Below are 26,658 nucleotides of genomic sequence, written 5' to 3'. Positions count from 1 at the left end.
CAGACATTCCATTTGTAGCACATACATATGGTGTAATGTATGAATTATTTTTTATTCTGTCCTGTATAGAAACGGACATGTTTCGGAATCTGAATATTGCTTTTATTTAAATACATTAAAATTTGCAATGTAACAAAACTATTGGCATATGAAATTCAAACACCATTTAAATGAACAAAACATGGCTCACTTCATTTTTCTGTGGCTAGTGTCACTAACACTAGGTTGTTTTGTTTTTTTCTTTCTGTGCCACATAGCTTCCCCCCCCTCCCCATTTACACTGTTCACAGACTATCTTACAATAAGAGTGCTGAATAAAAATGAGGTAAGAAAGTGGTTTGAAGATTACAGATCATGCAGAACATGCTGAACAGCAACAAAAGATTTTTTGTGAAAGAGGAAGTAACAAAAAGAAAAAAAAAAAAAACATACATGTGTGCATTTAAAAATAATCCATTTACACAGCTTTGCATCTTTGGTTATAAAGTAGGATGAATGATTTCACAGCTTTTCCCCCTGGCCCCCTCAGGAAAACACAATGGAGAAAATAAACAAGTTTAAGGAGCAGGGTATAACAAAGGTAATTCACTTGGAGACAAACTACAGACAGTCATGAATCTTCAACTGTCTTGTGCAGGCTCACTTAAAAGATCTGATGTCAACAGGTGAAGGAAGAGTTGCAATACTTTATACGATACAAAAAAAAAATGATTTTAAGATTTGAATTGGTAAGTGCAGAATAAAAATCTGAGTTAGTGTTTAACATTATGTCAGAATTTGTTTTGCCTACATCTTTTGACCAATATAAAGCATTGTCCCTGGGACATATGGCTGATCTGCTAAACACTAAAAAAAAAAAAGAAAAAAGAACAGAGGAAACGAGTCAAAGGGCTACTGTTGAGCAGGTTAAATTGATCATTTATGACAATAGCAGCCCTGTAATAAATAAAACACTTGACAGTAGGACTAAAAAAGACCAATGCAAGAGTTAGACCAGATGTGAAAGTAACTGCAGCGGTGTGGCGCTCCAAAATAAAAGAAAAGAAGGAAACAAAAAAAGACTCCCTCCCACTTATTACTTTACAACAGCAAGGCTAAAAATAACTTTACCCACTCCATTGTCTCATTTAAAAAAATAATCGCTCTTTTTTTTTTTTTTTTTGACAATCACTCCCATGTGTCCCTTTATGTGGGGGGTGTACCCTTCCTTTCCACACCCACAGACTGAGCAGCTGTCAGGTTTGGTTGAAGGTTGATCTTGACCAAGACCGAGACAGGACAACCTCTCTACAAGTTTGCATCCAGGAGTGGACCAAAGGATAAAACCTCTCCAACCTTCCCTGACACTACAGTCTCTACACACACGCACACTTTCTCTCCGTCCAAATCCCTCTCTCTCTCTTTCTCTCTCCGTCTCCCTCTCTGATGATTGCATTAACACTGGAAAGGCCCACAGTACAGATGCATACACATTCCAAACACCAAATTCATACCTGCTTGCTAACTCACCCTCACACGCACGCATACATATAGCACTGTACTTTGTGGTCAAGCTGGTGGCTAAGAAGACAAAGTTTTTTTTTCTTCTTTTTATTTTCACATACACTAACTGTAATAAACTGTAGAGAAGATGCTCTTTTTTTTCTGCTCCATGCCAAGCAGGGCAGATGCGCTTCAAGCAGAGGTGACGTTGGGTTGCTGTTGCTGTTGCTGTTGCTGTTGCTCAGGGTCAAGCTGGGGCTGAGTCTGGAGCTGCTGGGGTTTGGGGTGGTGCTGGAACTGGGGGTGTGACGGCGGCGGTGGCTGGGACAGAGGCTGAACTTGAAGCGGAGGCTGGGCCTGTTGCTGAGGATGGCTGAGTCCTTGCTGGGGGGGCGTGGCGCTGGTGCCGGGGGTCGACTGGGTGGACAGCTGAGACAGCTGCTCACTGTTGGCTAGAGATTTCAACACGGCGTTCTCCCTCTCCAGCATCGAGTTCCTCTCAAACAGCTCCTTGATTTGCTCCTTTAGGACCTCCACCTCTTCACGCACTGCATACATTAGATGGCTTTTCACCAGATCCTGAACGAGAGAGAGGGTCATGGCATTAAATGTGTTACTGGCTGAGTCAAAACCATGTAATAGCAAACATTAACATTGGGTTTTTATATTCAGAGTGTAAAGGCAAAGACAGAAGAGCACTGTAAGATGCAAACCCTCTGAAAAACATACTGCAAATAAAAGCTATACATTTACCAACATCATATTATACATCATGTGTCCACAAATTAAGTCTTCATACATTGTACAAGTGACTTGTAAGAAATGCAAGATTAGAGGCGAACTGATAACTTACCATAGCCTGTTCAATTTTATTATCAATGGCAACAACATTAGTCCCAGAGGCACTGTGGGTAAAAGAAAAGACAGAAAAAAAAGTCAGAAATAATAACATACAAGAGTTAACAAAGACATTTTTTCAGCTTTCTTGTTCTCTCACGAATAGATGCTTAAGGCAGAAAATACGCGTAGAATGTAAAAGCAATCTAAATGATTAAAACACACACAAAAAAAGGTCCCAAGGAAATGAGATGTTGGTTGTGAATAAATCAAAGCAGCTGTCCTCAGCTCAGCATAGGAATCTAGGGCAGATATTATAAAATGACCTGACACCACTTTAGTCACAACATGTACATTAGAACTAATGTAGGTCAGGTCTCTGAGTTCACAGCAGGAAGGACAGAGGCTGAGCTCAAGACAGGTTAGTGCAAATAACAATTATTATAATTAATAATAATAATTATCATTATTGTTGTTATTATTATTATTATTATTATTATTAATAATAATAATAATAATAATAATAATAGAGGGGTGCTGAGCTTTTCTACAGGAGGTAATGCATCAAAGAAGCAGTACCGGGTGAGTAGGTCAACACACACATTCTCACGCAGCATTCTTACTGAGGACACTTGCAGACAAAATGCATTCCCTAGCGTCTAACGATCACAACTGTATGTCTAACACTTGACCCTAAAACCAGATCTTAACCCCCAAAAAGCCAGTATAAGTTGTGAGGACCAGACAAAACGTTACCACGTTATATGGTTTACACTTTGTCCTCTTAAAGATGCACAGACCAGAACACACACATACACACACAGGTTTGCACTAATTGACTTTAATTGACGGTTCATTTGGACTAAACCAAGTTTAATCCCTAACATTAACTTAACCGCAATTCAAATCTTAGCCCTAAACCAGTTCCTCAGAAATTCAGTTATGCCACATTAGGACCAGGTTTCGGTCCCAATGCAAACTACAGGTCCTGACAAGGTCAGTCTTAATGCCAGAAAACATACTCTCTCTCACACACACACATACACACACTTCCCAGCACATAAATCTAATTTTAACCCTCAACACTAAAACCAGATCTCAAGCCATAAACAGGTGTGACAGAAAGTGAGGACACAGAAGAAAATGTCCTTGTATCCTCTTGCTTTTACGTGTTATAGGTCCTCACAAAGATACAATTACACACACACGCACTTCGCTCTGTTTTCACTCGCTGTGCGGGACCTGTGGACACACACCCAGAGCGGAGCAGCGACCGCCCGCCGTTACCTGCGCCGTGTGCGGTAGGAGAGCAGCAGGGACGCGTGCCGGCTCGGCTCCGCGGGGCAACACCGAGGTTTGAAGGAAAACGTGCACGGCATGACGTGGACTGAAGCGGATACTACTACTACTGCTGCTACTACTACTACTGCTGCTACTACTACTACTGCTGCTGGTGAAGCCACCCCGGTGTCGGCGGAGAAAAAGCCGCCGGAACCACCGGAGGAGGTTTAGTAAGGTTATGCACGCCGCATTTAGAAAAGTGAAATATGAAGCCAGAAGGTGAAGAAGTGAGTGAGTGACGGGGGGGAGGAGATACATCTGAAGTGACTTCTGGCCCCGCCCACCTCGTGCTGAACGTTCCACTACAGCTACAGAAGAGTTGAGCAAAACAACTGGTTTAAAGACAGTAAATTATGATACAATATATGCAAATGACACATTAAATATTGGGCTTTACTTTGTTAGCAACTATTACTTTTACTCCACTATATTTCCTTAATAAATGTTGTACTTTTACTCCACTACATTTCCACTAACTATCTGTTACTTGTTACTACCAAATACAATCAGAAGAGTTGGTAATGATCTGTATTTATATAGAGCTTTTCTTGTATTGATGAGCTGCTTTAAACTATAGTTTTACCATTCACTCATCATTTATACACATTCACACACTTCAACATGGGTTGCTCAAGGACACAGACTAGCAGAGCAAGGAATTGAACCCACAACCATCCAGTTGAAAGACAACTCACCCTACCGCTGAGTCATGGTCCTCACTTTTTTAATACTTTTACTTCTAAAATGTAAGTACATTTATAAAAAAAAATTACTTTTGACCTCTGGTTGCAAGCTCAATTCCTTTCCAAACACCTCTGCATCTTTGGCTGACAGTTTACCAGAAATAAGTGAGCATACAGTCATGGGGGCAGCCCATGGCCAATTGGAAAGGGAACTTGGCTAGTAACCCGGAGGGTTGCCGGTTTGAGTCCCCACCAGGTCAAAGGGCCCGGCAGGTACCCTGAGCAAGGTACCCAGCCCCCATTGCGCTGCTCAGTGCCCCCCCCCTCCCTTTTCGTGGAAGGTTTCTAGGAAAGTATGGGTACATTCAGAGAAGAAATGTCCCTAAGGGGATTAATAAAAAGTACAAAAAAATATATATATATAAAAAAGTGGAATGGTATTCGTTTAGAATGGCATGGTTTTGCAAATTGCAATAAATTACATTAGTTTTGAACATTTGAAAAAAAAAATCATGTTTACTGGAGGAAACTGGATAAAAAACATTTTAGAAAAACAAATATATACCAACATGTACAAATGTTTCCCTGGATAATTTGAAAACTCTGAGATGACATTTCCAAGATCAGTAGAATCAGTTCACTGGTGACCTCATATGTTCACCAAAGGCAGCTTATCTAATAACAGCCAAGACATGAACACAATAATGGTACAACGTAAACACCAAAGTCATTAGGACAGAAAAGCATCACCCAACCAGGAGGGTGCTTGTAGTAGACAACAGGTTGATGATAGACTCTTCCTGAGCACAGAACGTTCTGTTCCTCCACACCATCCAATTTATGTGTGCAAGACCAGCGGAAGCTAACAGCTGATTTTTATCAGGCTGTACAGGGGGAAGGAATGTTCGCTATACGTCTACTGCTATGCAACACACACTGACATCCACATCTTAGGTGATCGCGATTGATCGCTGCCAAACTTGAGCTGTAGATCACTCCGCGAAAACAAAGGCGGACGTGTTGAGTAAGATACAAACAGTCAATCGGGCTGCACACCTCTCTCTCCTCCAGAGTGAAATTTCAAGAATGTACTACATTCTTTCTCCTCTCCCCCCCCCCCCACACACACAAGTGGTTGCATAATATATATCCCTGCATCAATTTCCACTTCATCCAGTACCAAATGTGTGTTTAATTTAGATGAGGCGTCACATACTGGCCCTCCCATAGTTCTCCTCTCTAACTTGACTTTTCAACAACAGGCCTGTGCCCAGAGGAATCTCTCACTCTGTAAAATGCAGACACTCAATGGTCTGTGGGCTACACCCTTGTTGCTTTTCCATTCTCTCCAGACAGTGCTGGAGACAAAAACATGCACTAACCAATACACTCTCAACACACTGTGCATAATATTTTATGCTCCTACTGTATGTTTGGAACACTCATCCGATTATAATCAAATGTTATTCCGTCCACTGGCAACTCTGAGGAGTTTTCCAACGTTTTTATCGAACTTTGATAAAAGTTCCTTTGTGTCTTAATGACATGTTTTCTGAAAAATACAAATGAATGTGAATAAAGGCAAACTAGTTCTGTCACTAACAGTATAATCCATAATGGAAATAATAGTTAGTTGGCGCTGCAGAAGGAGTGTCTTGCAGCAAATGTTTGGGCGTCACACGATTACATAATGTTTTGTTTCGCTGCTTTTATCCACGATACAAATCGTATTACTTGAGCCACTCAACTTCATTACAATTTAAAATGCAATAGAATGCAATGCAGCATAATTGTTTACAATGGTGAAACAAAGGACATCAGCAAAGCTTCACATTTTAAAGGCTGGAACCAGCAATCCGATCACCGTTGCAAATAACATTTCCTTTCAGCTCCACTGTCAGCTCTAAACCTGAATACGATATTGTGTTGAAGTCACTTAAGTCACATCCTACTGACTGAATTGCTTCATTGTTGTAATGCATATTCTCTTGGGGCTTTCCTCTGGCAGGTTTAAGTGGAGACAATAATAAGACGGGATGAAAGAAGAATAAAACACGTGTACTGTTCAGTGTCAGGACATGTGACAGGCCAGGGATAGGTTTGTGACCATGGAGACAGAATAACAGCAGTAACAAAATAAAAGTTCTCATGGTGCCTGCGATGCCTGGAGCCACGACTTGGAGGATCAAATGTGGTTGTGCATCGTGGAGTCAAAAAGTGGGAAAGATGATGTTAAATCATGATGTTCTGGGCAGCTACTCTTCACCTCGGCTGCAAATGTACTAGATACCCTGGCGCAACAATCACGTTAAAACCATATTAGGACACCATCTGGTATTACAAGTAGAACTTCCAATAACATCTGGCACTGGGGAGGGATTTTGGAAACCACAGCATGAGTGAGTGGTGTTTTGGAGTTTAATAATGCAAGTGTGTCTGGCTCCTTACACACACATGATCTTTATTTAAGCCTCTAGATCTCAAGTGCAAGTCAAGAAATTGTTCGTCTGCTGCCGACTTCACAACGACACATCTTAAATGCGTAGACAGGTGTTTGAACGGCAAGGTAGTAAGGTTGCGGTTTTAACCCCTAGTGCTCACGCGGGACAGATCAGTGCCGCATCTTCATGCATTTTCCCGTCTTCTCATGTGATGTTGGGTCACGATGAGTTACGATTAATTTTATGTCACACTTTTTGGTAGTTCCTATCATAAAGTAGCAAAAATTGTGCAGTAAAAGTTTATTTTATTTTTGTTCATAAAAACAAGCTAAATGAACTTTGATCTGCGACGTATTTCCAAATTTCACAAATTCAATCCGATTTTAAACATTTTGAGTACTTGTTTTCAGTACGTCTGTTTATATGGTTGGTAAAAATGAAAAATAAAAATCATTAGATTGCATATATTGTGCTAAAAAAAAAAGGATATAAGGCACTCTATATTGCACATTCTTAAAGCCTCTGTATATACTGTACGTTTTAACATGGTAATGAAACAAAGCAGCTTAAATGCTCTGTGTCGTAAGGGTTAAACAGAGGATAAAAGGAGCAGACGTGAGCTGAGCTAATATCTTAGTCTTATACCATCAGCATCCACGCACATTTATGCACCTGTGGTAACTAAGTCAGTGTCAGACTGCATATGTGAAGCACACGCGCCTTCGTCTCGTTGCCATTAAAAAAAGTTCACACACAGACCAAATGGGTGGGAGATGAACCTCCTTCAAGACATCTGTGGGAGTCTTTGATATCAGATTACCTCTCTCTGGAGAGACTGAGATTTTGCATTGATGGTCAGAAAGACCTTTTTACAGCAAGGTTTAGCATAGTGTTATAATACCTGGCAACTCAGAGTGCAACTGCCTGAAATGCTGGACTTAACAAGGACTTTTCAGATCACTAATGTGGATGTATTTTGGATTTGCTACATATCTCATGTAATCTGTATATATACTGTGCAGGATTGTTATAAATCTGAGAATGTACAATAAAAAGAATGTACAAAAAAACTAAAAGTTCACACAGCTAAGGTGCACAGCGTTTGGTTTCCAGTGCAATGACAACATGAGCTGAATCATGACTTTCACTGGCGTGTGAGAGATGTCGGCCGCCATCCAAACTGATGTGGTATTGTTTTCACATTTTAACAGCACAATTAATGTCTTAATATAGCAAAAGAATGTGCTGATGGACTGTATTTTCTTTTTAGTTCACCTTCATTAATAACTTTGTTGAAAGAAAAAAAAAAAAAAAAAGAAAGAACACCTACTCGGACACCCACCTTCTGAACAAACACTCAAATATTACGGTCCAGCCCTAAAATCTCACTGACGCAATTACGACTGGGACCTGCAGGCTGAAAGGCAGGGCTGAGCTAGAACAGAATGGTAATGAGGGCTCAAACTTGCTCTTTCACTGATTATGCAACCAACGCCAATGTAAACATCACCTTGTACATTACATGACTGACATTTATAGGTTCCATGTGGAGTTGGCTTTGTGCTGGCTGTAAAAAATGGAATGTCAATAAAAAAGTCCATTAGAGGTAGAGGAGTTTTTTTACACACACACACACACACAGAGAGAGAGCTTGGGCAACAGTAAATAAGTAATGCAAGATTAAATAGTTGTCATTCCTTCCCTATGGAGGAAATGCATATTCAAGAGCAGCACGTTTCCTTCACAGACACAGGAAGTAAGATTTTATTTAATTCCACAGACGTGATAAAACAAGTTGGGGGGGGGGGGGGTTACTCGTCTGTGGGCTCCAGGACAACAGGTGCACAGGCCAGAGTAACCAACAGGTGCACAGGCCAGAGTAACCAGAACACCTGTGCCGCACAATTACATCTCAGTTCTTTAAAGTCTTAGCACTTAATTAACCTCGACTGATTTTCTATCCAAGTGTGTGGCTTTGAAAATGTCAACACCGTTGCACATTAGCAGAGCATGTCTAAGAAACACATTTATCTTCTTTCATTTCATTTAATCCATCATCACTGCAGGTAGGACAGTTAGCAGAGACTCAAGTAAGGAAGAGATGACATTATAGCAGCACATACAGGGAATTGTGCCGTAAATGGCATGACTGATTATGATGTAGCTCTTAATTGAGATCTACACAAACCTACGCCACAGACACTCAGTTTCCCTCAGTCAATACACTCGAGTGGTGATCCATATCATCACCAGAATCAAATCATTTCTATCTCCTTGGGGCCACAACAACAATATAACAGGAGATAATTGAATCCAACTCTGTCCCTTACTTTGCAGCAACGGTGCTCACACACAGACAAACGAGGAACTGAACATGAAAGTCTGAGTCAATAATATTAAGGGAAATAGTCGACATCCTCATCTAGCACTTTCATAAACGCATCGACGCACAGCAGCATGAAAGTCAATGTGTTGCAGCCTGTGGGGCTTTCCCTCAGCGTGACCCAGGGCTTGGGGTTTCATTAGCCTGAGAAGCCGGATTTGTGTGTTGTACATTTTTAAAGTCAATGACCTTTTCGACAATAGGGTTCATTCGCTTTACTGTGAAGAGTAAGACGAGAACACTGAAGCGTGTATAAATATATAAATAAAGGTTTTGTTCAGACCTTGTATTAGGGCTACACATCAAAAACATCAATATTGATAATTATCATTCTGTGTGAAGCAAAAAAATAGACTTACATGGCTGATCACAAGTCAACAGCGCTAACACAGCTGACACACACACACACACACACACACACTATATGCAAAAACTAGTCTGTCATTTCATGAATATCAGGGCCAAACTGATGTTTTTAACCAGACCAGATCTACACTGAAAACCTTGAGCAAACATAATATATGAAGACAGAAGAGCACAGTATATGACAATGGCTCCTCTGAATGAGGATGCCCAAAAGAAAGAAGGTAAAAGGAAGCACAACTGCATTGTGGTGAAAAAGTGAAGCTGCAGGAAGTTGAAAACCAGCGTCTTCTTTCGCCAAGATGTCACATGTTCATTTTAACAACCTCTCCTATGACGTAATCTGTTGGCCTCACATATGATCCCAGATAAACCTGAAGTAAATAGATTAATAAATCTACTCAATAACTAAGGCACTACCAGTTCCTGCCACAAAGCAATGGTTATCTTTGATGCTATTGAAACACAGACAGTCACCGGCAGAACAATAATTAATTCACAACAGCAACACTCATGTTTGTGCCCTCTTATCATTTCAAACTACATTCGGGGCGAACGGAGCTGACAACATTCTGAACGTGAATAAAAGTAAGACAGAAATGATGTCTTTGAGCAGATTTCGGTTTAGTTAATGACATCATAATGTCAATTGTGAACAATTAGCTGCTGTATGTGTGTGTGTGTCTATTTCTTGGTAACTGGTGATGGTGTGTCAGCTGTATATTTCTCTAAAAAAAACTGTTTCATTTCCTGTCACTCAGATGGTTTCTTGTGCTTCCCTTTTCATTTTTGTAAAGGGCATTATAAATAAGTCCAGCACATTTACGGGCTCTCATTATTATACAGCAGCACCGGTCAATTAAAATACACAGAAAAATGTCCTCAAGTCGAGGTCGGTAACATTACAATGTCTAATTAGTGTAGTTGGTCAAGTCCAATATACTGTATACTTAAACATGGGCATCCGTGTATGTGTGTAGTCAACAAGTGAAAAGTGAAAATTAATTAGACTAAAAACTCTTTACTTTCACTTTGATTAAAACTGTGTGTGTTTCTTTTCTCTGGTCAGATCGTACCAGTCTATTCTCCCTCCCTCCTCATCTCTCCCTGGAGTGTGTGTGTGTGCGTGTGTGTGCGTGTGCGTGTGTGTGCGTGTGTGTGTGTGTGTCTCACTCACTCTCCTCACACAGGGAGTGTGTGTCTGCTGTGCAGCTGCTGCTATGTTTGACTCAGGCTTTGCCTTTGATAATGACATTTTTACTTTTAAATACCGCTCTGTATATCAACAAAATGCCAGGACCCTTGGTATGAAGCTGTGCATCTGTCAGCCCTCCAAATATTTCACAATAAGTGCTTTTACTTTGAAACAGTAAAAAGGAAGTGTTGATTGTATTTGGGGCATATGCGACAGATTACATGGTGGTGACAGATGACTTTGTCGGTTTATAATATTGTGGAACGATAACAACAGCCCCCGACGTCCAGTAAGGATGACGCTCTGCTTGTGAATTCAGTGTGGCCCCAAATCACTAATATGATTGGGTGAGTCATCACATGATAATTTACAGCAAAGGTAATTGGGCTGCATTTCCAGGACCTCTGAAAGCTGAGCCACTTAAAATACGAATGCTCCACTAAATGTGAGCAATTATTAGTGATTTACGGTAATGGTCCAGGTCGAGGTAGGACAGCGTCCGTCTATTAGTGTCACAGGTTAAGCAGTGACACTCAGAGTGTCAGTGTCCAGGTTATATCTTTTTGAAATAATCTAACAAATCAAATCTAACTGAATATAAGAGACGGGAACCGAGTGGTCAGAGCAATGCAGATTAGTTATGCTTGCACACAGTTGTAACTACTACCAGTTACTTCTTCATCTAAACCCTTAGCTGTGCCATGTTTTATTTTCATTTAGTTAAAAGATAGAAGAGTTGATTGATCCATTTGCTTGAGTAATTTATGCAAAATAGGTTGAATCTCAAAATTAAAATGAACTGATTAGTAATTAATTACCATATATATGACTTCCCAACTAAAACATGGGGGGGGGCTTACATGTAGTTGTGGTCCATCTTGTATTAAACCTATACGCAAACATTATATTGAAGCTGCATATTGCAAAGCAAATCACAGTCGCAATATGTCAGAAAACTCACACTTAAGAGGTTTTACCTAATATGTTCAACCCAAAAACAAACGAAGCAAGCAATCTATAGATACACAGCATATAAGGTGTTACAGAGTGTCAGAGAAAGCAGCAGCAGCAGAGAAAGAGAGAGAGAGAGAGACAGAGAGATATTTTGTTGAGGAGTCATTTGGCCAGTCCTGTGCTTGCTGCCAGGGTTTGTTTCCAAACTCAATCCATGCACGTGTAGGAAGCAAAGCTCACAGCTACTGAACACAGCACACGTTATTACACTCTTGCAGGGCTGTGCAGTCCATTCCAGTATAGTACGGTACCTATCACTGTGGGCCTTTGAGTCCCTTAATCTGCTGCCAGACTGGAAGGCCTGGTAGAAAGCCTTGGATGGGTTCCTGTGTCACATTCAGGAAGACAGAGAAACAACAAAGATAGGAAAGAATTGAAATAGTGAAAGCAAAGACTTGAGCTGTGATTCCTAAAAAATGTTTGGTTACACGACATCACTCCACCTCAGAGAACACGCTGGCTCATATTTTGTGGCGAACTCGGCTGAAGACAAGGTTCTTAGTTCTTAACATATGGGAACATATGTTCAAACAGATGCAAAGCAAAGAGTCTCCACCTGAACGCAGGAATGTGTGTTCAAAGGTGGGGAGAGACTCATTAAGCTTTGAAAGCCTCCCTCAGGACATTCACCTACAGTAAACTGCCATTCACCCCCGTTGTTGTTTTCACAACACAGTCTAAACGCAGAGAAAAGGTGTTGACGCTTTAGCGTACATGAAATCTAACATTCCCTCTGACACTCCTAGTGATTAGCTACAACGGTACATTATGTTCCACGCCAAAGGATGTATGTCGAGGGGGGGAGCGGAAACACACTTTCACCTCTACATGCTCACACGTTTGGCTCTTTCTCTTCTGGTCCTGTGTGTGCCTTACATTAAAAAAAAAAGCTTTTCACCCATAAGCACACAAACGTAAATGTACACCAACATGCGCACACAGTGGAGCGGGCCAATACACACAGAGGGGGAGAGAGAGAGAGAGAGAGAACCAGGAGTTGATTTACAGCATGTGTGTGAATGCTGGAGCAGCCAAACCTCTTTTCCTAGAAATATGTGGCACAAACTCTCTTTGTCACATTACCTCATGACTAAACACTCTCACATCCTCCTCCCATGCCTCCTGCTTAATTTTACTTAGCGGGCAACAGCACAAGAAAAACCTCCGCACATGTGTGGCAACTAAGTACACACCTCCAAAGAAAAGCTCTCTTTCTCACTAACTCAGAACTGTACAAGCGAGCCATTGGCTGAAATCACCAGGGTCAGATGACTTGGAGTCCAGCAACCTCCTCATGGACGAGGTACTAACTGGTGGAGTCATCGTGCCCTGTTTTCAAGTAGCAAACACTCCGCTCTCAATGGCTCTCTTTGTAACTCCAAAATGTAACATGTCAATATGCATTTATGAAAGCGCCTCTTTGTAAACCAACTAGTCCGTGCATTTAGCAGTGGGTCCACATCACCCCCCCCCCATAAACCCCAAAGTATGGAGTGTGAGGCCGACATGAAGAGGGAACACAATTTAACATACACAAGAAAAGCTCCCCTTTTACTCTTCCAAACCACTCTTTCTAATCACACAATTTTGCCAAAAACTGCCACAAATCTCAATGATAACTTGGCAGCAGACGGATATAAACTGTTGGTGCATTCTTTGCGGCTTTTATCTCGCATATAAAGCTGCAGCATGACCCACGGCTTATCCTTCAGTGTGCCCGTGCTGCAGAAACCTGTGCTGCAAAACTAGCAGCCACATCAAAAGTTCAGTTTCATGGTTATTTCCTGATAATAACCGTGTGACCTCACGGAGCACACAAAACGACAGGAGCCTTAAGTGATGACCTGGGAGAGAAGTGCATGCGGACAAATGAAAAGTGAGAGGATGGCAGATAGAAAACAGAGAAGTATATGAGAGTTTCTTTAACATGAGTATACCCACTAATAAAAGGCAATCAACTCCTTTTCTCAGTAGTTTGACTTTTCGGCTTTTGTGAGTCATTTTACCAAACCTTAAATGTGGAACTAAGGATTCATTGATTCGTGCATTTTGAGAGTGCAGTAAAATACACAGTTTGGTTTGATGTAAAAAAAAAAAAAACTGGTTATCTCTAGTATTAAATGTCGATATACCATTGTTATCCATTCATTTGTTTTGTTTTTCTGTTTTATAGGGTACAGTGAGATCTCTAAATCTGTGTCTCCACCTACATTGTTACTATTTGAACACAGAAAGAACAAAAGCAACTGAAAATAACAAATTCAATCGACATGAAACCATATGGGGTGAAATAATCCACGTCTTGACTGCATACAATTGACTTTTAAACATGAGATGTGCGGTGTTATTGTTTTTTTCTTACATTTGTTCCTTAATCCAGTGCGTTTTTTTGTCTACATGTGGTTGACTGGAAGGCGAAGATGTGGACATGTAATTTATACGTGATTTATGTAAATTTAACTGCATCTTTTTTCTTTTCTTATTTTTGTTTAAACAGGGTTGACTTTGTTTGTCTGTCTGGTTTGGTTTGGTAGATGTGTTTTGTAGTTAGAATTGAGGGTATAGGGCAATATGGAGGCAGATGATCCGCTGTGGCGACCCCCAAAATCGGAGAAGCCAAAGAAGAAGTAGCAGTTACAATTGATGGTAATTGTTTTTAACAATAAAACAATGGGCAAAGGAAAACAATGTGCAGCATTTAATACAAGACACAAGAAACATGGAGACAATGCAACCTAGTTCCACCATTCTATCTTTCACTTCAGCCGCCCCTCTTTCAAAAGCAGCAGTGACGGCATAGTTTTAGATAACTTTAGATCACTTGTGCTTGAATGACATGCTGTAAAAAGGTGCATCAGCAGTACTTGTACTGCCAAAATAAAGCAGAAGTAGAAATCTGCATGTTCACCTGTGTGTCATGTTTACATCACTGCCAATCAGAGCTGATGGAAAAAAGAAAAAAAAGTCTATCTAGAGTTATTTGACCCAGGTCAGGAGCAAATGCTGATTCTATCCATTCCTGTTGCAAACACAAACCAGATGTTAGCACGCTTTTTTTTGACCAGTAAGACTTTGGTGTAATGGGTAGTGGCACAGGAAAGAAGGTCGGGGGGTAAATAAAAAAAGGGCAGTGGATGGACAGGCAGAGAAGGGTATTAATTAAAACAGAGACAAATCAGTCACCGTTGCTGCTCAATTTCTCAGCACCATCCATGCATCTGCCACACAGGCAAAGTAGGTCAAAACTACTTAGATTCCTAGCTGCCCTATGGGAGTTTCTTTCAGCAGGTTATGGGTTGTAAGACAGGGGAGATGGAGTAGATGGAGCACCGGGAGCTACTGCATGATTACAGCATAGCCACCGGAGGAGATTAGCGTAGATTAGTGGCAAGGAAACAAGGATTTTATGCCACGATGGCCACAAGTACCAAATTCAACTTTATGATCCAGCACCATAGTTCTCCTTAATGTTCCTCCTCTAAAAAGGCATTTGGAGCCAACTATCAAAAGGCTAATAGCTACGATCAAGCACTTTTAGATATATCAATAGTTGTGCAGTCTAGAGAGAGACTGGGGAAAACAAGACAGCAAAAAAAATCTTAAAACTTAAACCTAATAGACCAGTTCTGTCACTGCCATTACATAGGGACAACTTATTTTACACACTGAGTGTTATGGAATACTGCTGCTAACCTACTGAATGTTATAGACTTGTTATATAACTTGACTATTTTAACAATCTGAGGTATGTTTTCCCAAATGTTATTTATATACTATACCTTATAAAGATTTTGATTTTTGATAAACTTTCGTAATAAACGTAAATTTTTAAATCCAATTTTTCTTTCATTTATTTACTTATTTATTTTTACTTTTATACCTCTTACCAATTTATTTCTAACACTCTTTTTTAAAAATTTGGCATGATATGCGATTTTAAACATTGCATTGATTTCAGGAAGTTCTACGTTTTTTGGTGTTTTTAAATGTTCCTGTACAACACCTTGAACCTCCCTCCGTATGAAAAGTGCGTTATAAATGAAATTGCTTTGCCTGCCTTGCTTTATAGTATATATAAGAGAGGTTTTATTTATATAGTGTGTGATAGATGCGTCAACTGTCAGTTGATAGGAATACATCAAGTATTAACTGGTATAAAGGGATATAGCATTACAAAGAAGTGAGCTAACCAGATCTTCGGTGTGATGGCTCCCCTCCTCTGCTTCAGGCTAGCAGCTACTTTTGACTCTACTGACACAATAGACTCAAATCTCCAACTAAACTGTTGAATGCACAGTTTGGCAAAGGAAGAACAACAAGTGGAACAAACAAAAAAAGAAAATGCTACGCCTGGTTCTGGCACAATAACATTCATCATCTGCAGGATTTACTGTCAATACAGTTAGGGTTGGGCGATAATACGATAACAATATATATCACGATAGACAGTTAGAACCGTGATAAACAGCGTGATATCAATAGAAAAAAATGTTTGATATGACATTCGATCACTCAACTTTGTTAGGAAAAAACAAGCAAAAAAAAGCACTCAGAAAAATAGACGAAGCATGTTTGGTTGCATGAACAACCAATCATGCTAGCAACCTGTGGAGTGGTCAGAGCCTCCGGAGAGGCAGTCAAACAGCCAATCAGTGAACAGTCATATTTTGTTCTTCCCCGTCTCACTCACAACCACAGCATGTGAACATCGAGTGAGAAGAGGTGAGAATGAGCGCTGAAAGCAAGGAGATTGTTAGTTTAAAAACACACTACCTCACCAGTATGGCTGCTTTTTGGTTACTTTAAGTCTGAACACAGTCATGCCAATGTCGGCTACAAATTATGCGAGACCACCGTACCCACCTAAGGTTTTTTACTTATTATCAACAAACTTATTACCATTAGTACCATCTTCGTCGCTCATGCTCTCTGGATTACCAGCATTGCACGGCAGAGCAATCAACATCATCTGCCACTACATGTGGAGATACGCAGAACGAAGACATAACTGAGGCAGTGGCATATCACAGAGCCAAGGACATGCTTCCTGTCAGCATAGTTGAGAAGTTTGGTTTTAAAAAAAATCTCACTAACGTGCTTGATATTTTCCTCTGTGTGGTCTGATTGATAACTGATTAAAATAAGAGGAAGGTTTAAAATAAAAGTTGAAAAGTCATGAAAAATGATCCATAATTATCGATCAATACGAAGTAGTTATATCGTGATATGCTTTTCAGCCATATCACCCAGCCCTAATTACAGTGGTGAAATGCAAGCAATCAGCACAGGTAGGCTTTTTTTTTTTTACTATCATCCACATGTGCTGTTCTCAACGTTCTGTTTCTGAGCCTTCAAAATTATGGTTGAATTAGAGTTGGAAGTTATCAAAACAGCCACTTTTACAAGACAGCCACAAGACTTTAACCCCTCTTTGGCTCATCCCTAAGCAAGCAGTTGCTCTTTAAGTAGATAAAAACGTGAAAATAATAAGATTTATAGCATTAACCTTCTTAGCCTATGTTTTGATCAGTGAACAAACTTGAAGACATGCATTTATGAATACATTTATACTTCAATAACCTGTGTAAAAGGCAGTTAAACAATTACTAGTTTATATACCCTGCTGGTTAAAAGCCAAAAGTACCAATATTCTCAGTTCAACTCGTCTACAGCGCAGCACCACACAGCACCAGTTAAACAAGCCATTAAAACCTAAAACTACGTTTGTGGTGTTTGTCCACTAATCAGAACAATGGAGGGCCTCCATTCCTGGGCTGGAGGTGATGACTGAAGCTAAGCCTACATACATACAGACTAGTAGTGTCGGTCTTAACAGGCCAATACAGCTTTCTTTTAAAAATAGCTTTGGGACCAAGAGGATGCTGGGGCCACCAAAAATGAAGAAGCTGACTTTAGTACACAGAAACACATTGTAGAGTTACTAAGTGGAGTTCGTCTGGTATTTAATATATTGTTACTTCTGGGTTGGCTTCAGGGGGGAAACCATATGGTCTATGGATGAATAAGACAGACTTCACTTTATATTTAAATATTATATTATTATAATATAATTTATAATTAGACTTTGTCTAACTGTGCCAACTGTTAAATTGACAATGTTAACACAATGACAGGTAGGTAGTTTCATGATCCATGTTCTGTGAACCCATGGTGAGTTATTTTTAACATTAAAAGAAAAATAGCAAATATCTATTTACAAGTAAGCAGTGATAGTTTTGGCTTATTCTACTTAATAATTTAAATGTAATGTCTACATTAAACAAATAATTCTATAATAATGAAATGAGTCATATCATAGCCCATACATCTAGATACAAATCGAATCATCCTCTACACCCCTACGTTTTACAGGACTACCTTTTTCAGTGCTTCTGCACAGATCCTACAGTGGGTGAAGTTAAGTATCACAGCATAAGTGGTTGCAGGTTCAGAACTATAAAGACCAAGGATGTCCAACGTGTGTATGTCTACGTTTGTGAGGCACCCGGGAAAAAATATGCCCACAAAATGTTATATGATATGACCACAGAGCCCTACTGCGGAAGTGAGCTAAGGAATATTCAACGAATAGAGGGTAGCAGTGTGAGGCACCGACTGAAAACAGGATATAGCAGTAAAGCAAAGGTCGCAGAGGGGAGGGAAAGAGCCTACAGTATGTGTTTGTCCGTCTGTGTCACTTTCACACATAAACCCACACAATTTCATCATGACTCAAGATGAACAAACTGTTCATTTCGCTAGTGGTTTTGTCCAAAAGTATCACCAGAACCAAGCATCTTCCCTGTCTGAGTGCCCCATCCCCACCCCCAACACGGATAGTTTTGCACACGTACAGTACATTAGCACATGCCGAGTCAAGCCACCCCCTTTTTAAAACACACCCCTCATCCGCCCACACAGAGACAGTCTCTCGATTCACAGTGGCAGTCACTGCTCCACTTCCATCACAGCCCTGGACTCCCCTCCCCTTCTAACTACCTCCTAAGAACTACAATTTTACACAAGCTCCCGATATGTGGAGACAATAAAGCACACCACCTTCAGCATGACTTTAATTGCATGCATGCTACAGTAGTGACACATGAATGTAAATTATCCCACAAAAATGGAAGCAAATCCTCTGTACAAAGAGATTATCTAGCAATGTCATTACACTCCCTCAGATCTTGAGGCAATCTGGGAAACATTAAGGCTAGCAAAACATATTTTAAGTGAGAGAACAATGATGAGAACAACAACTTAATTTTCAAGTCTATATCTGTTTTTCTTTAGTTACTTGCAAGGAAAATTACACGGTGGTGGAACACGGGGAGAAAATTTACGGCCAACCACATGGATGAGAGCTTTTTTCCAGGTTGTGTAACCTGTGTGAAGTCCACAATCTTATAGAGCTTAACAGTCAATAGCATGAGTAAGAATGGCACATGTTGTACAAGTTACAGATATTAGTACAATATTACTTTTTTGTAAAAAAGTGTTTTGTTTTGTGGTGTGTGGATCGGCAAGAGACAAAATAAACATTTCAGTGGAAATGTAGAAATTAAGCAAGAGATTTTTTTTTTTTTTTTTTTTTTTTACAATGGCTGGTGGTACGGAGAAGAGGGGGAGTATTGAGCATAGCTAAAATGCCTGCAAGTCACTCTGCAGCTTCCTCCACCTCCACAGTTGCTTCTGCAATGAAATGTCATTTAGCACTTCATCTGTACATGAACAACTGCCAAGCCTCAGTCAGTCAGTGGTGTAGCAGGTACAAAGCACCAACTGCATGGATGCTGCACCACTGATGACAAAAAAAAAAAAAAACACCACCATCAATCAGTGGCATACGACAACAGCCAGCTTACAAAGTGTGTGTCCCTGCAACACTATACATACTACATACTGGAATGTTCAGCCACATCCAAAGGCCTTTAACAGGATATACAGTAATTTAGCCTAAGCATGCGTTGCAAAAGAAAGGGCTACAATGTGACAACACATACAGTTGGCTGACACACCCCACTGTCACGGCTCTTATCAGCACAATATGGGCACAGTGGAAAGACTACTGCTCAATGTCTGATAGTGCTTGTCTGTCGCAAGAGACCCCCCCCCATGCTCTTATCAGCGTAAGAGCTGGGTCTTCTTACAAGAATACATAGGTACTGTGATGAAAATAACATCAGGAGCATTGTTACAAACCTAATATTATTTTGAGTATGATTTTTAAAAATTATACTCTATGTTTTCTTATGGAATAAGGTTAATGTAAAGTATCCGAATTTACATTTCTGTTTTTAGTCTATTGAATTGACCCACTTGTCAACGGTGACTCACAACTTAAAATTACCTCTAGTGCCTGAATAGAGCAATTCTTTCCAAAAACTGCACTGCTTAACAAAGAAATGACAATCAAAACCAAACAGACATGACATAGAAAGTCCATACATCTGAGAAAAAAAACCCCGAAATGTTTATTGTGTAAAAATGTATCTGTACATCCATGTGTACACTGCAAACAGGCAAAGATGTAGTCCGCAATCTAGGTCAACCATACATAACAGGAATAATCTTTGGTAATATCCCCAAAGCACTAGTGAACAGAAGATTTAAAATGGAGCATTATCATCTCCCAAATAGAAATAAAACAAAGACAAACAATATAACTCTTGCTGTTTATGTTGGACTATCAGTAAGGAGGGGAATCGGATATCTTGTCTTTTGTATTGCCAGTGTCAGGCTAAACTAGGTTTATATTTTAGACATACAGAGTGAAAGCTCTAAGGTTCCACACAACAAACTGAAACATCTTAAATCGTGTTTAATTGATTCCCCAACGCTGTGAGGAAGTATAGTACCAGTGTTCTGCATATCTAGTCTGGTCTACATCCTGGTTCATCTACACGACTGTACATGGAAACCACAGATTTCAGGCACTGTATCATTTCCTCTCATGAGTGCCATCTATGACAAGTGAAACAAAGCGCTTGAACTCAGGAAGTGAGAGGAAGATAACTTTGGAGAGGAAGCCAATGCCATAGCACCAAAGTGACAGAAAGATAACGACACATTTCACGATGTGTCACATGGACTGGACGCATCTATTTAATCACATTAAGTCATGTACAAAGAAAATAGTATCACACGTCAGATATGATATGTATGTGTATGTAAAGATATATCTATACTGATATCAAGATATTCATTATTATTGCCAGCCCTAATTTGACATAATAACTTGTGTAATTCATAAACCATGTCTGCTCAGTTTTTTTTTTATTTAAACACGGACTGATAAAAGCAAATGATTATAAAAAGGAACATAATATCTACAATCAATGCTAAGTTAATCAGCAGTTATATCAGCCATTGCTCCAACATGGGGAGCCTACAGGTGGAAACCATGATATCATACAAGCAGCAACACAAAATTAAACACTATTCCCTATGTCTCTATTGCAAGGTATTTTCCAGAGAAGGAACTAACTAACTAAAAGGTCAGGCATGCCACACATTCGCAAAGTGGCCAGGCAGGAGCAGCCCGAGGCTAACCGAGTGAACTCTATGCACAGAAGCAACTAGCAACACAGCTTTGATGTTTGCAAGGCCATCACATTAGACGCTGTCCTGGAGGGGACAGATAAGTGGGAGGACAAGGCTGAAGACACAAGACCTGTAACAAAATTTCACCACACACACACACACACACAACACAAATACACACCCTTAAACACAAGGAATCACAGTACTGAGTAGGCCATGTGTTTAACAAGACTTTGCCTGTGCTGAGGAAGCCATATGTGTTTACCTCAAGTTTGGAAAACATATTTCCTTCTTATGTGCCACATTTGTCTTCCTCCTACTCAGCCCTTCCATACTCCCCTGAAAGTAAGGGGAAATCCTATCCAAGTGAATCACTACATGACCAAAACTTGACAGGCATTAAATGTGTAAAGCATAAGCTTTAAACATTCTTATGATCGCAGCAAACTGCCTAAACATGTCTGTGCTGTAACATGTTTCTGTACAACGAAACAAGCCCTGGCCTTACACTGTCTGTAATTGTTCAAATTGTGCATATTAAGGATTAAAACATACACACAGTGGGATGATACTCAAGTCAAAAGAGGTGATACATTTCTGACACTTATGTATTCAGATCCAGAGAATTGTTACCTGTCCTCCTCCCCGTCCACAGGTATGTGGATTCCAAACAGGCTGTTGACAGCTGGAGTGGTGAGCTGCAGGCTGTCAGGCATGAATGGCTTTGCTGGTTCCTTCCCAGAGATGACAGGAGACTGGGCGTTGATGAGACCCTCAGGCTTCCTTCCACCACCCTCCACCTGTCCAAGTCCAGATCCTGGGAGGCCCTGCGCCCCCAAAATTAGTGGAGACTTGCTGTGGGTTATCTGACCGAGAGGCAAAGTGGAAGCTGTCACATTTGGCATGGCTGCAATGGAGGCACTGGGCACAGCAGTGGGAACAGTGGTGGGTACACTGGAACTCGCTGCAATGGCAGGCACATTCTGAACACTAGAGGATGTAGGGTGGAGGCTGTGAGGTTGAGGGTGTCCAGCGGTTGCATACTGACTCAAAGTCTGTTGCTGTAGAGTGGATCCACCGACCAGCATGGAGCCTCCAACACCTCCCATTCCTACAGTCTGCTGCTGCAAGAGGCCATGCTGTCCAGCCAACACAGTTCCTGCTCCAGCAATATCTCCAGACTGACTTTGTAGAGATGTCCCTCCAGAGTTAGGAGGAACGACAGACGTAGAACCACCTGGCTGCAAACCTGCAGAGAGGCGTGACACTGGGATGGACTGGCTGGTGGGAAGGCCTGGCTGCTGTTGCTGATAGTACTCTGCCTGGTTCTGCAACAATCCAGATGAGTGGCTGGTTAAGGGGTGACCCACTGGATGCTGCTGCTGCTGCTGCTGCTGGGGAGGGTAAGTGATGGGCTGGGCTGAGGGGGGCATGATGGGGGACATTTGTTGGTGGATACCAGATTGAGGCAACCCATTTAGTCCAACGGGCAGCACGCTCTGGGGAGCTGAGAGCTGGACACCTCCAACTGTTTGCTTGCTGCCAGAGAAAGCACTCTGCACGACTGCACCACTACCACCCTGTTGACGGGCACTGAAACTTTGATGGTGAATTTGTTGCTGCTGCTGTGGTGTCGTCTCCACTGAATGCATGCGGGGTGAAGAGAGAGAAGAATCTGCCATGGAGCCCAAGCCATGACCTGAGTATGTTGCTGAGGAAACAACCGAGGCGCCTGTAAGCCCAAGCCCACTGTCTCTGTCTGCAGCAGGGTCAAACATAGCACTGGTATGTCGAAGGCTATCTACAGTCCTACTAACAACAGAAGAATCAGAGTCTTTCTCATAAAACTCTGTGCACATCCACCTGCCCCTCCGAAATGGTTCTCCAGTACCATGATCGAGTTTGATGACCCTGAAGCGTGAAGTGCAACTCACCGTGGAGGCGGGAGATGGAGCAGCAGAAATGTTCACTGCAGCAGGTTGGGGTGCATTTCCTGACACATTGGTGGGCCCAGTACTAGTTGCTGGGGTAGGTTGTTGTTGTTGTTGTTGTTGTTGTTGTTGTTGTTGTTGTTGTTGCTGCTGCTGCTGCTGCTGCTGCTGCTGCTGCTCTCCCCCCTGGCTGATGAGGGGTAAACCAGTCGTAATACCAATCCCCTGTGGCTGCTGACCAGCTTGAACAGACCCGGACACTCCCACTTTTCGAAACTCCCCAATGGGACTGTTTAACAGCGCAGACAAGTGACTGGATTGAGGTATGAGTGATGGTGCCGTAACACTGATTGCCTCTGGCTCTCCAACATTATTCAACGCTTCTTCAGATGAACTTCTGTCACACGCAGGCTCGTACTCGGCCCGAGACACGTCATATATCTCCGACGACGCGTCCTCAGTCCGTGACTCGTCTGGGTCTTCCAGACTCTCCGTGTCGTCTGTGGCACCGATAGCTGCCGCCTGGGCCTGAGTCACACTGGTGATCTGAAAACAGCTCTTCTTCTTGGCCGGCATTTTTGACATGTTGAGAGCCTGATTCAGAGTCCCGTATGCCTGTGTTTATCCTCTGTGGAAAAGGGGACGAGCCGGTTTACAGCGCCTAAATGTTTAGATCATGGTAAAGATCACTCTTGCGTTTATTTTTAATTAGCCTGGCTAACTGTGCTCAAGATGAATCTGCGCGATCCCTCTTCCTCTCTCAGTCTCCTGTTTAGTTTCATGAGCTTACATTCAAACGCCGCTCGTCGTCGTGTCGTCTTGACCAGCGATGCGCCGTCTGTGTCGGGGATAGATCCACAGGTCTCAGTTAGTCCGGACTGGTCTGATAATATCCCGGTTGTGCAGCTCTCAAAGGGCCTTTGACGCACTATGCGTTGCCCAGCTCCAGGAGCTAGTTGAAGCTGAGGAGGGCCCGCAGCCCTCAACTCACCGAGCTAGCTAGCAAGTAAAGCCAACTGGCTGCTGCTGCTGCTTCTGCTGCTGCTGTACACTCCCCCTACGTCGGAACAAGTATGTGAGACATCTTCCTGAAAGCAGTATCCTTCGTAGCCGCTCGCGACAGTGGCCCAAAGTCTTTCAGTAACGACACGTAATTCAAGGCTCACCGCGGTCGACAGAAGAAAATGCAGCGAAACCTCACGCCTTAAAACAAACGGGGATATAAACAGCGCCAACACTTCCCTCCCTCACTCACTCAGTCACTCTCTACAAGATGGCTATGTTGTATGCAACCGCACTGCATCGTGGGTAAGAAGGCTGCGCAGGGCTGGTCACGTACGAAGCTGTCGAGAATCGCCCTTAGTGCTGCCTTCACGATACCGTTGGAAAAATGTAAACTCCAGACAACAGTGATTGAATTGACAACGTAAACGCAGGGCATGGGGTTTATTCTAGCTAGTTATTTTTATTGTTATGATATAGACATATAACATATGTACACACACACATAGACCAGCTCTACCATTAAGGTATTGTACATAACTGCAATATATTGCCCAACATCTGTAGCTGTTAAAAGGATGTCTTTCCTTTCAACTAGAAAATTTGAGCAGTGTTTTCCACACTTTTTATATGTTGGATCCACTTCTTTAAAAAGGTTGCCACGACCTGCTTCACAATATAAATCGTGATAAGAATAAACCAGCCATTTCCAAGACAGACATGGTTGATTAATGAAACACTACTTCATTGTGCGGATGCATTATTTATTAAACCCTAAGTAAAAGGTTGGACTTTCACTCAGCCAATCCCAAAAATATCCCGGAGCTTGGCAGTGTTTAAAACAGACCTTGGTTAAAATCTTCCCAAAATGTACCCACCAGTGACCCTGTATTTCACAAACTTTGATGTATAGTAGTATTAATAATTAATAATTCTCTTTCATGGTCTTTATGAATGGTGCATATTATGACATTGTTGAAATTGTTCAAGTATATTTTTTAGAAACAATACATGCAAATAAGTTACAAGTTATCTTTTGAATTGTTCTATGATTACACATTGTCTTTGTGAAAACAATAAATGAAATAAAATAAATACATTGCATCTCTAGCTATTGGACCCCATTAAAGTGTTTCTGTGCTATATATATATAAAACGTTTTAATTGTACACAAATGTGAAATGACAGATTGGAAAACTAGATATTTTTTTCATAAGTTATAGACTCACTTCACAGCATGACAACAGATAACATTCTAGAACCCATGTTAAGTACCTCAGTATGTCAAATAGACACAGCCTAAATGTCACTACCAACATTCCCTTGTCACACAACAGTGAGAACTACCAAGCATTTAACATAAACATCAGTGACTATGACACAGCAACCGCCAAAACACTCTCCAATAGGATCTAATTAATTTGGCAGTTCTTTCTTTTGTTGTCTTCAAGGACCAGCTGTATATCAATGCTGCCTTTTTAAAAGCAGAGGTCAAACTTTATCGGAGAGCCCTTGAATGCATCACTCTCTGTCCCTTCCTCTCCCTCGTAAGAGTTTGTGTATGCTGCAGTGTACACTGAAGTCTGCTGTGGAAGTTTGTACAGTACAACCCCCTCACATGTATGACTTTTAAGTTTCTAGAATAAATTAAACAAATACGTTTGTTTACACTACAATTGTGTTTAACAGAATATGCCTGAAGTGACTCCTGTGATCATTAAACTCCTCATATTCTTTGCAAGGCTGAATATAGAAACGTTATGTAAGTCATAAAAAAAGCATTATATTGTGAGGGAATGTTGGGAGGCTAATGTACCCTGCATATTACTGCATCTAGAGCAGATGAGGCAAAAAAGTTAATGTGGTATGGACGTTTTTATCATTTAAGTCAAAAGAAATGAAAGATAACTGTCACCTTCACTAATGTGACACCTTTTTATTTTTTAGCAAATATTCAAATGTAACGTTTTAAATATATGTAAATGTGGTCATTAACAATCAGCCAGACTGACATTCCCTGTCTTAAAACTAAATAATTTTAGAATATCTTTCAAATTTCCCTCAGACTAAATAAAGGTCTGAAGACATATGACTGCACCAGTAATAAACTGCTGACCGGATTATTCACAAACCATAGAGAACACTGCCCCTGGGGGCCAATGGGTGTATTGCCCCCCCCCCCCCCCCCCCCCCCCCCATCGACTTCTTTTCCTTTTTTGGGTATTTTGAATGAACCTCGTGTTGGCTTACGCCACTTTAATGTATTGTTTTAAAATTATGAACCAGCAAAGTGTCCACCAATGGAAAATCAAACAGTCTGACATGTTCAGTGATATGGGAAGAAATAAACATGTTCACCTGGGCTGACTTTGACCAGTCCTAAGTGACACACTTTGTTCACTGATCAAGTTCAAATCTGTTTATAAGTGCTGGACTAAAATTG

The 26,658-nt window shown here is 41.1% G+C and overlaps 1 protein-coding gene across 2 annotated transcripts; it reads right to left on the bottom strand.

The window, feature by feature from the left end:
- Nucleotides 1-80: 80 nt before the first annotated feature.
- Nucleotides 81-24,496, bottom strand: LOC131455166 (TSC22 domain family protein 2-like). 2 transcript variants are annotated; one of them, XM_058622629.1, is made up of 4 exons: nt 21,916-24,496; nt 11,991-12,065; nt 2,336-2,387; nt 81-2,061 (listed from the first exon to the last, which is right to left on the bottom strand). In XM_058622629.1, exons 1-4 carry the CDS (start codon nt 23,796-23,798, stop codon nt 1,675-1,677), a joined length of 2,397 nt encoding a protein of 798 aa, XP_058478612.1. In that variant the 5' UTR covers nt 23,799-24,496; the 3' UTR covers nt 81-1,674. The 2 variants fall into 2 exon arrangements, with proteins under 2 accessions (XP_058478612.1, XP_058478620.1); XM_058622637.1 differs by lacking the exon at nt 11,991-12,065.
- Between the last annotated feature and the right edge of the window lie 2,162 nt (nt 24,497-26,658).

The sequence above is a fragment of the Solea solea genome, chromosome 1 (genome assembly GCF_958295425.1).
Source record: "Solea solea chromosome 1, fSolSol10.1, whole genome shotgun sequence".
NCBI lineage: Eukaryota > Metazoa > Chordata > Actinopteri > Pleuronectiformes > Soleidae > Solea > Solea solea.
The sequence above is the reverse complement of the archived record's forward strand: the minus strand, read 5'-3'. Positions and strand labels throughout refer to the sequence as shown.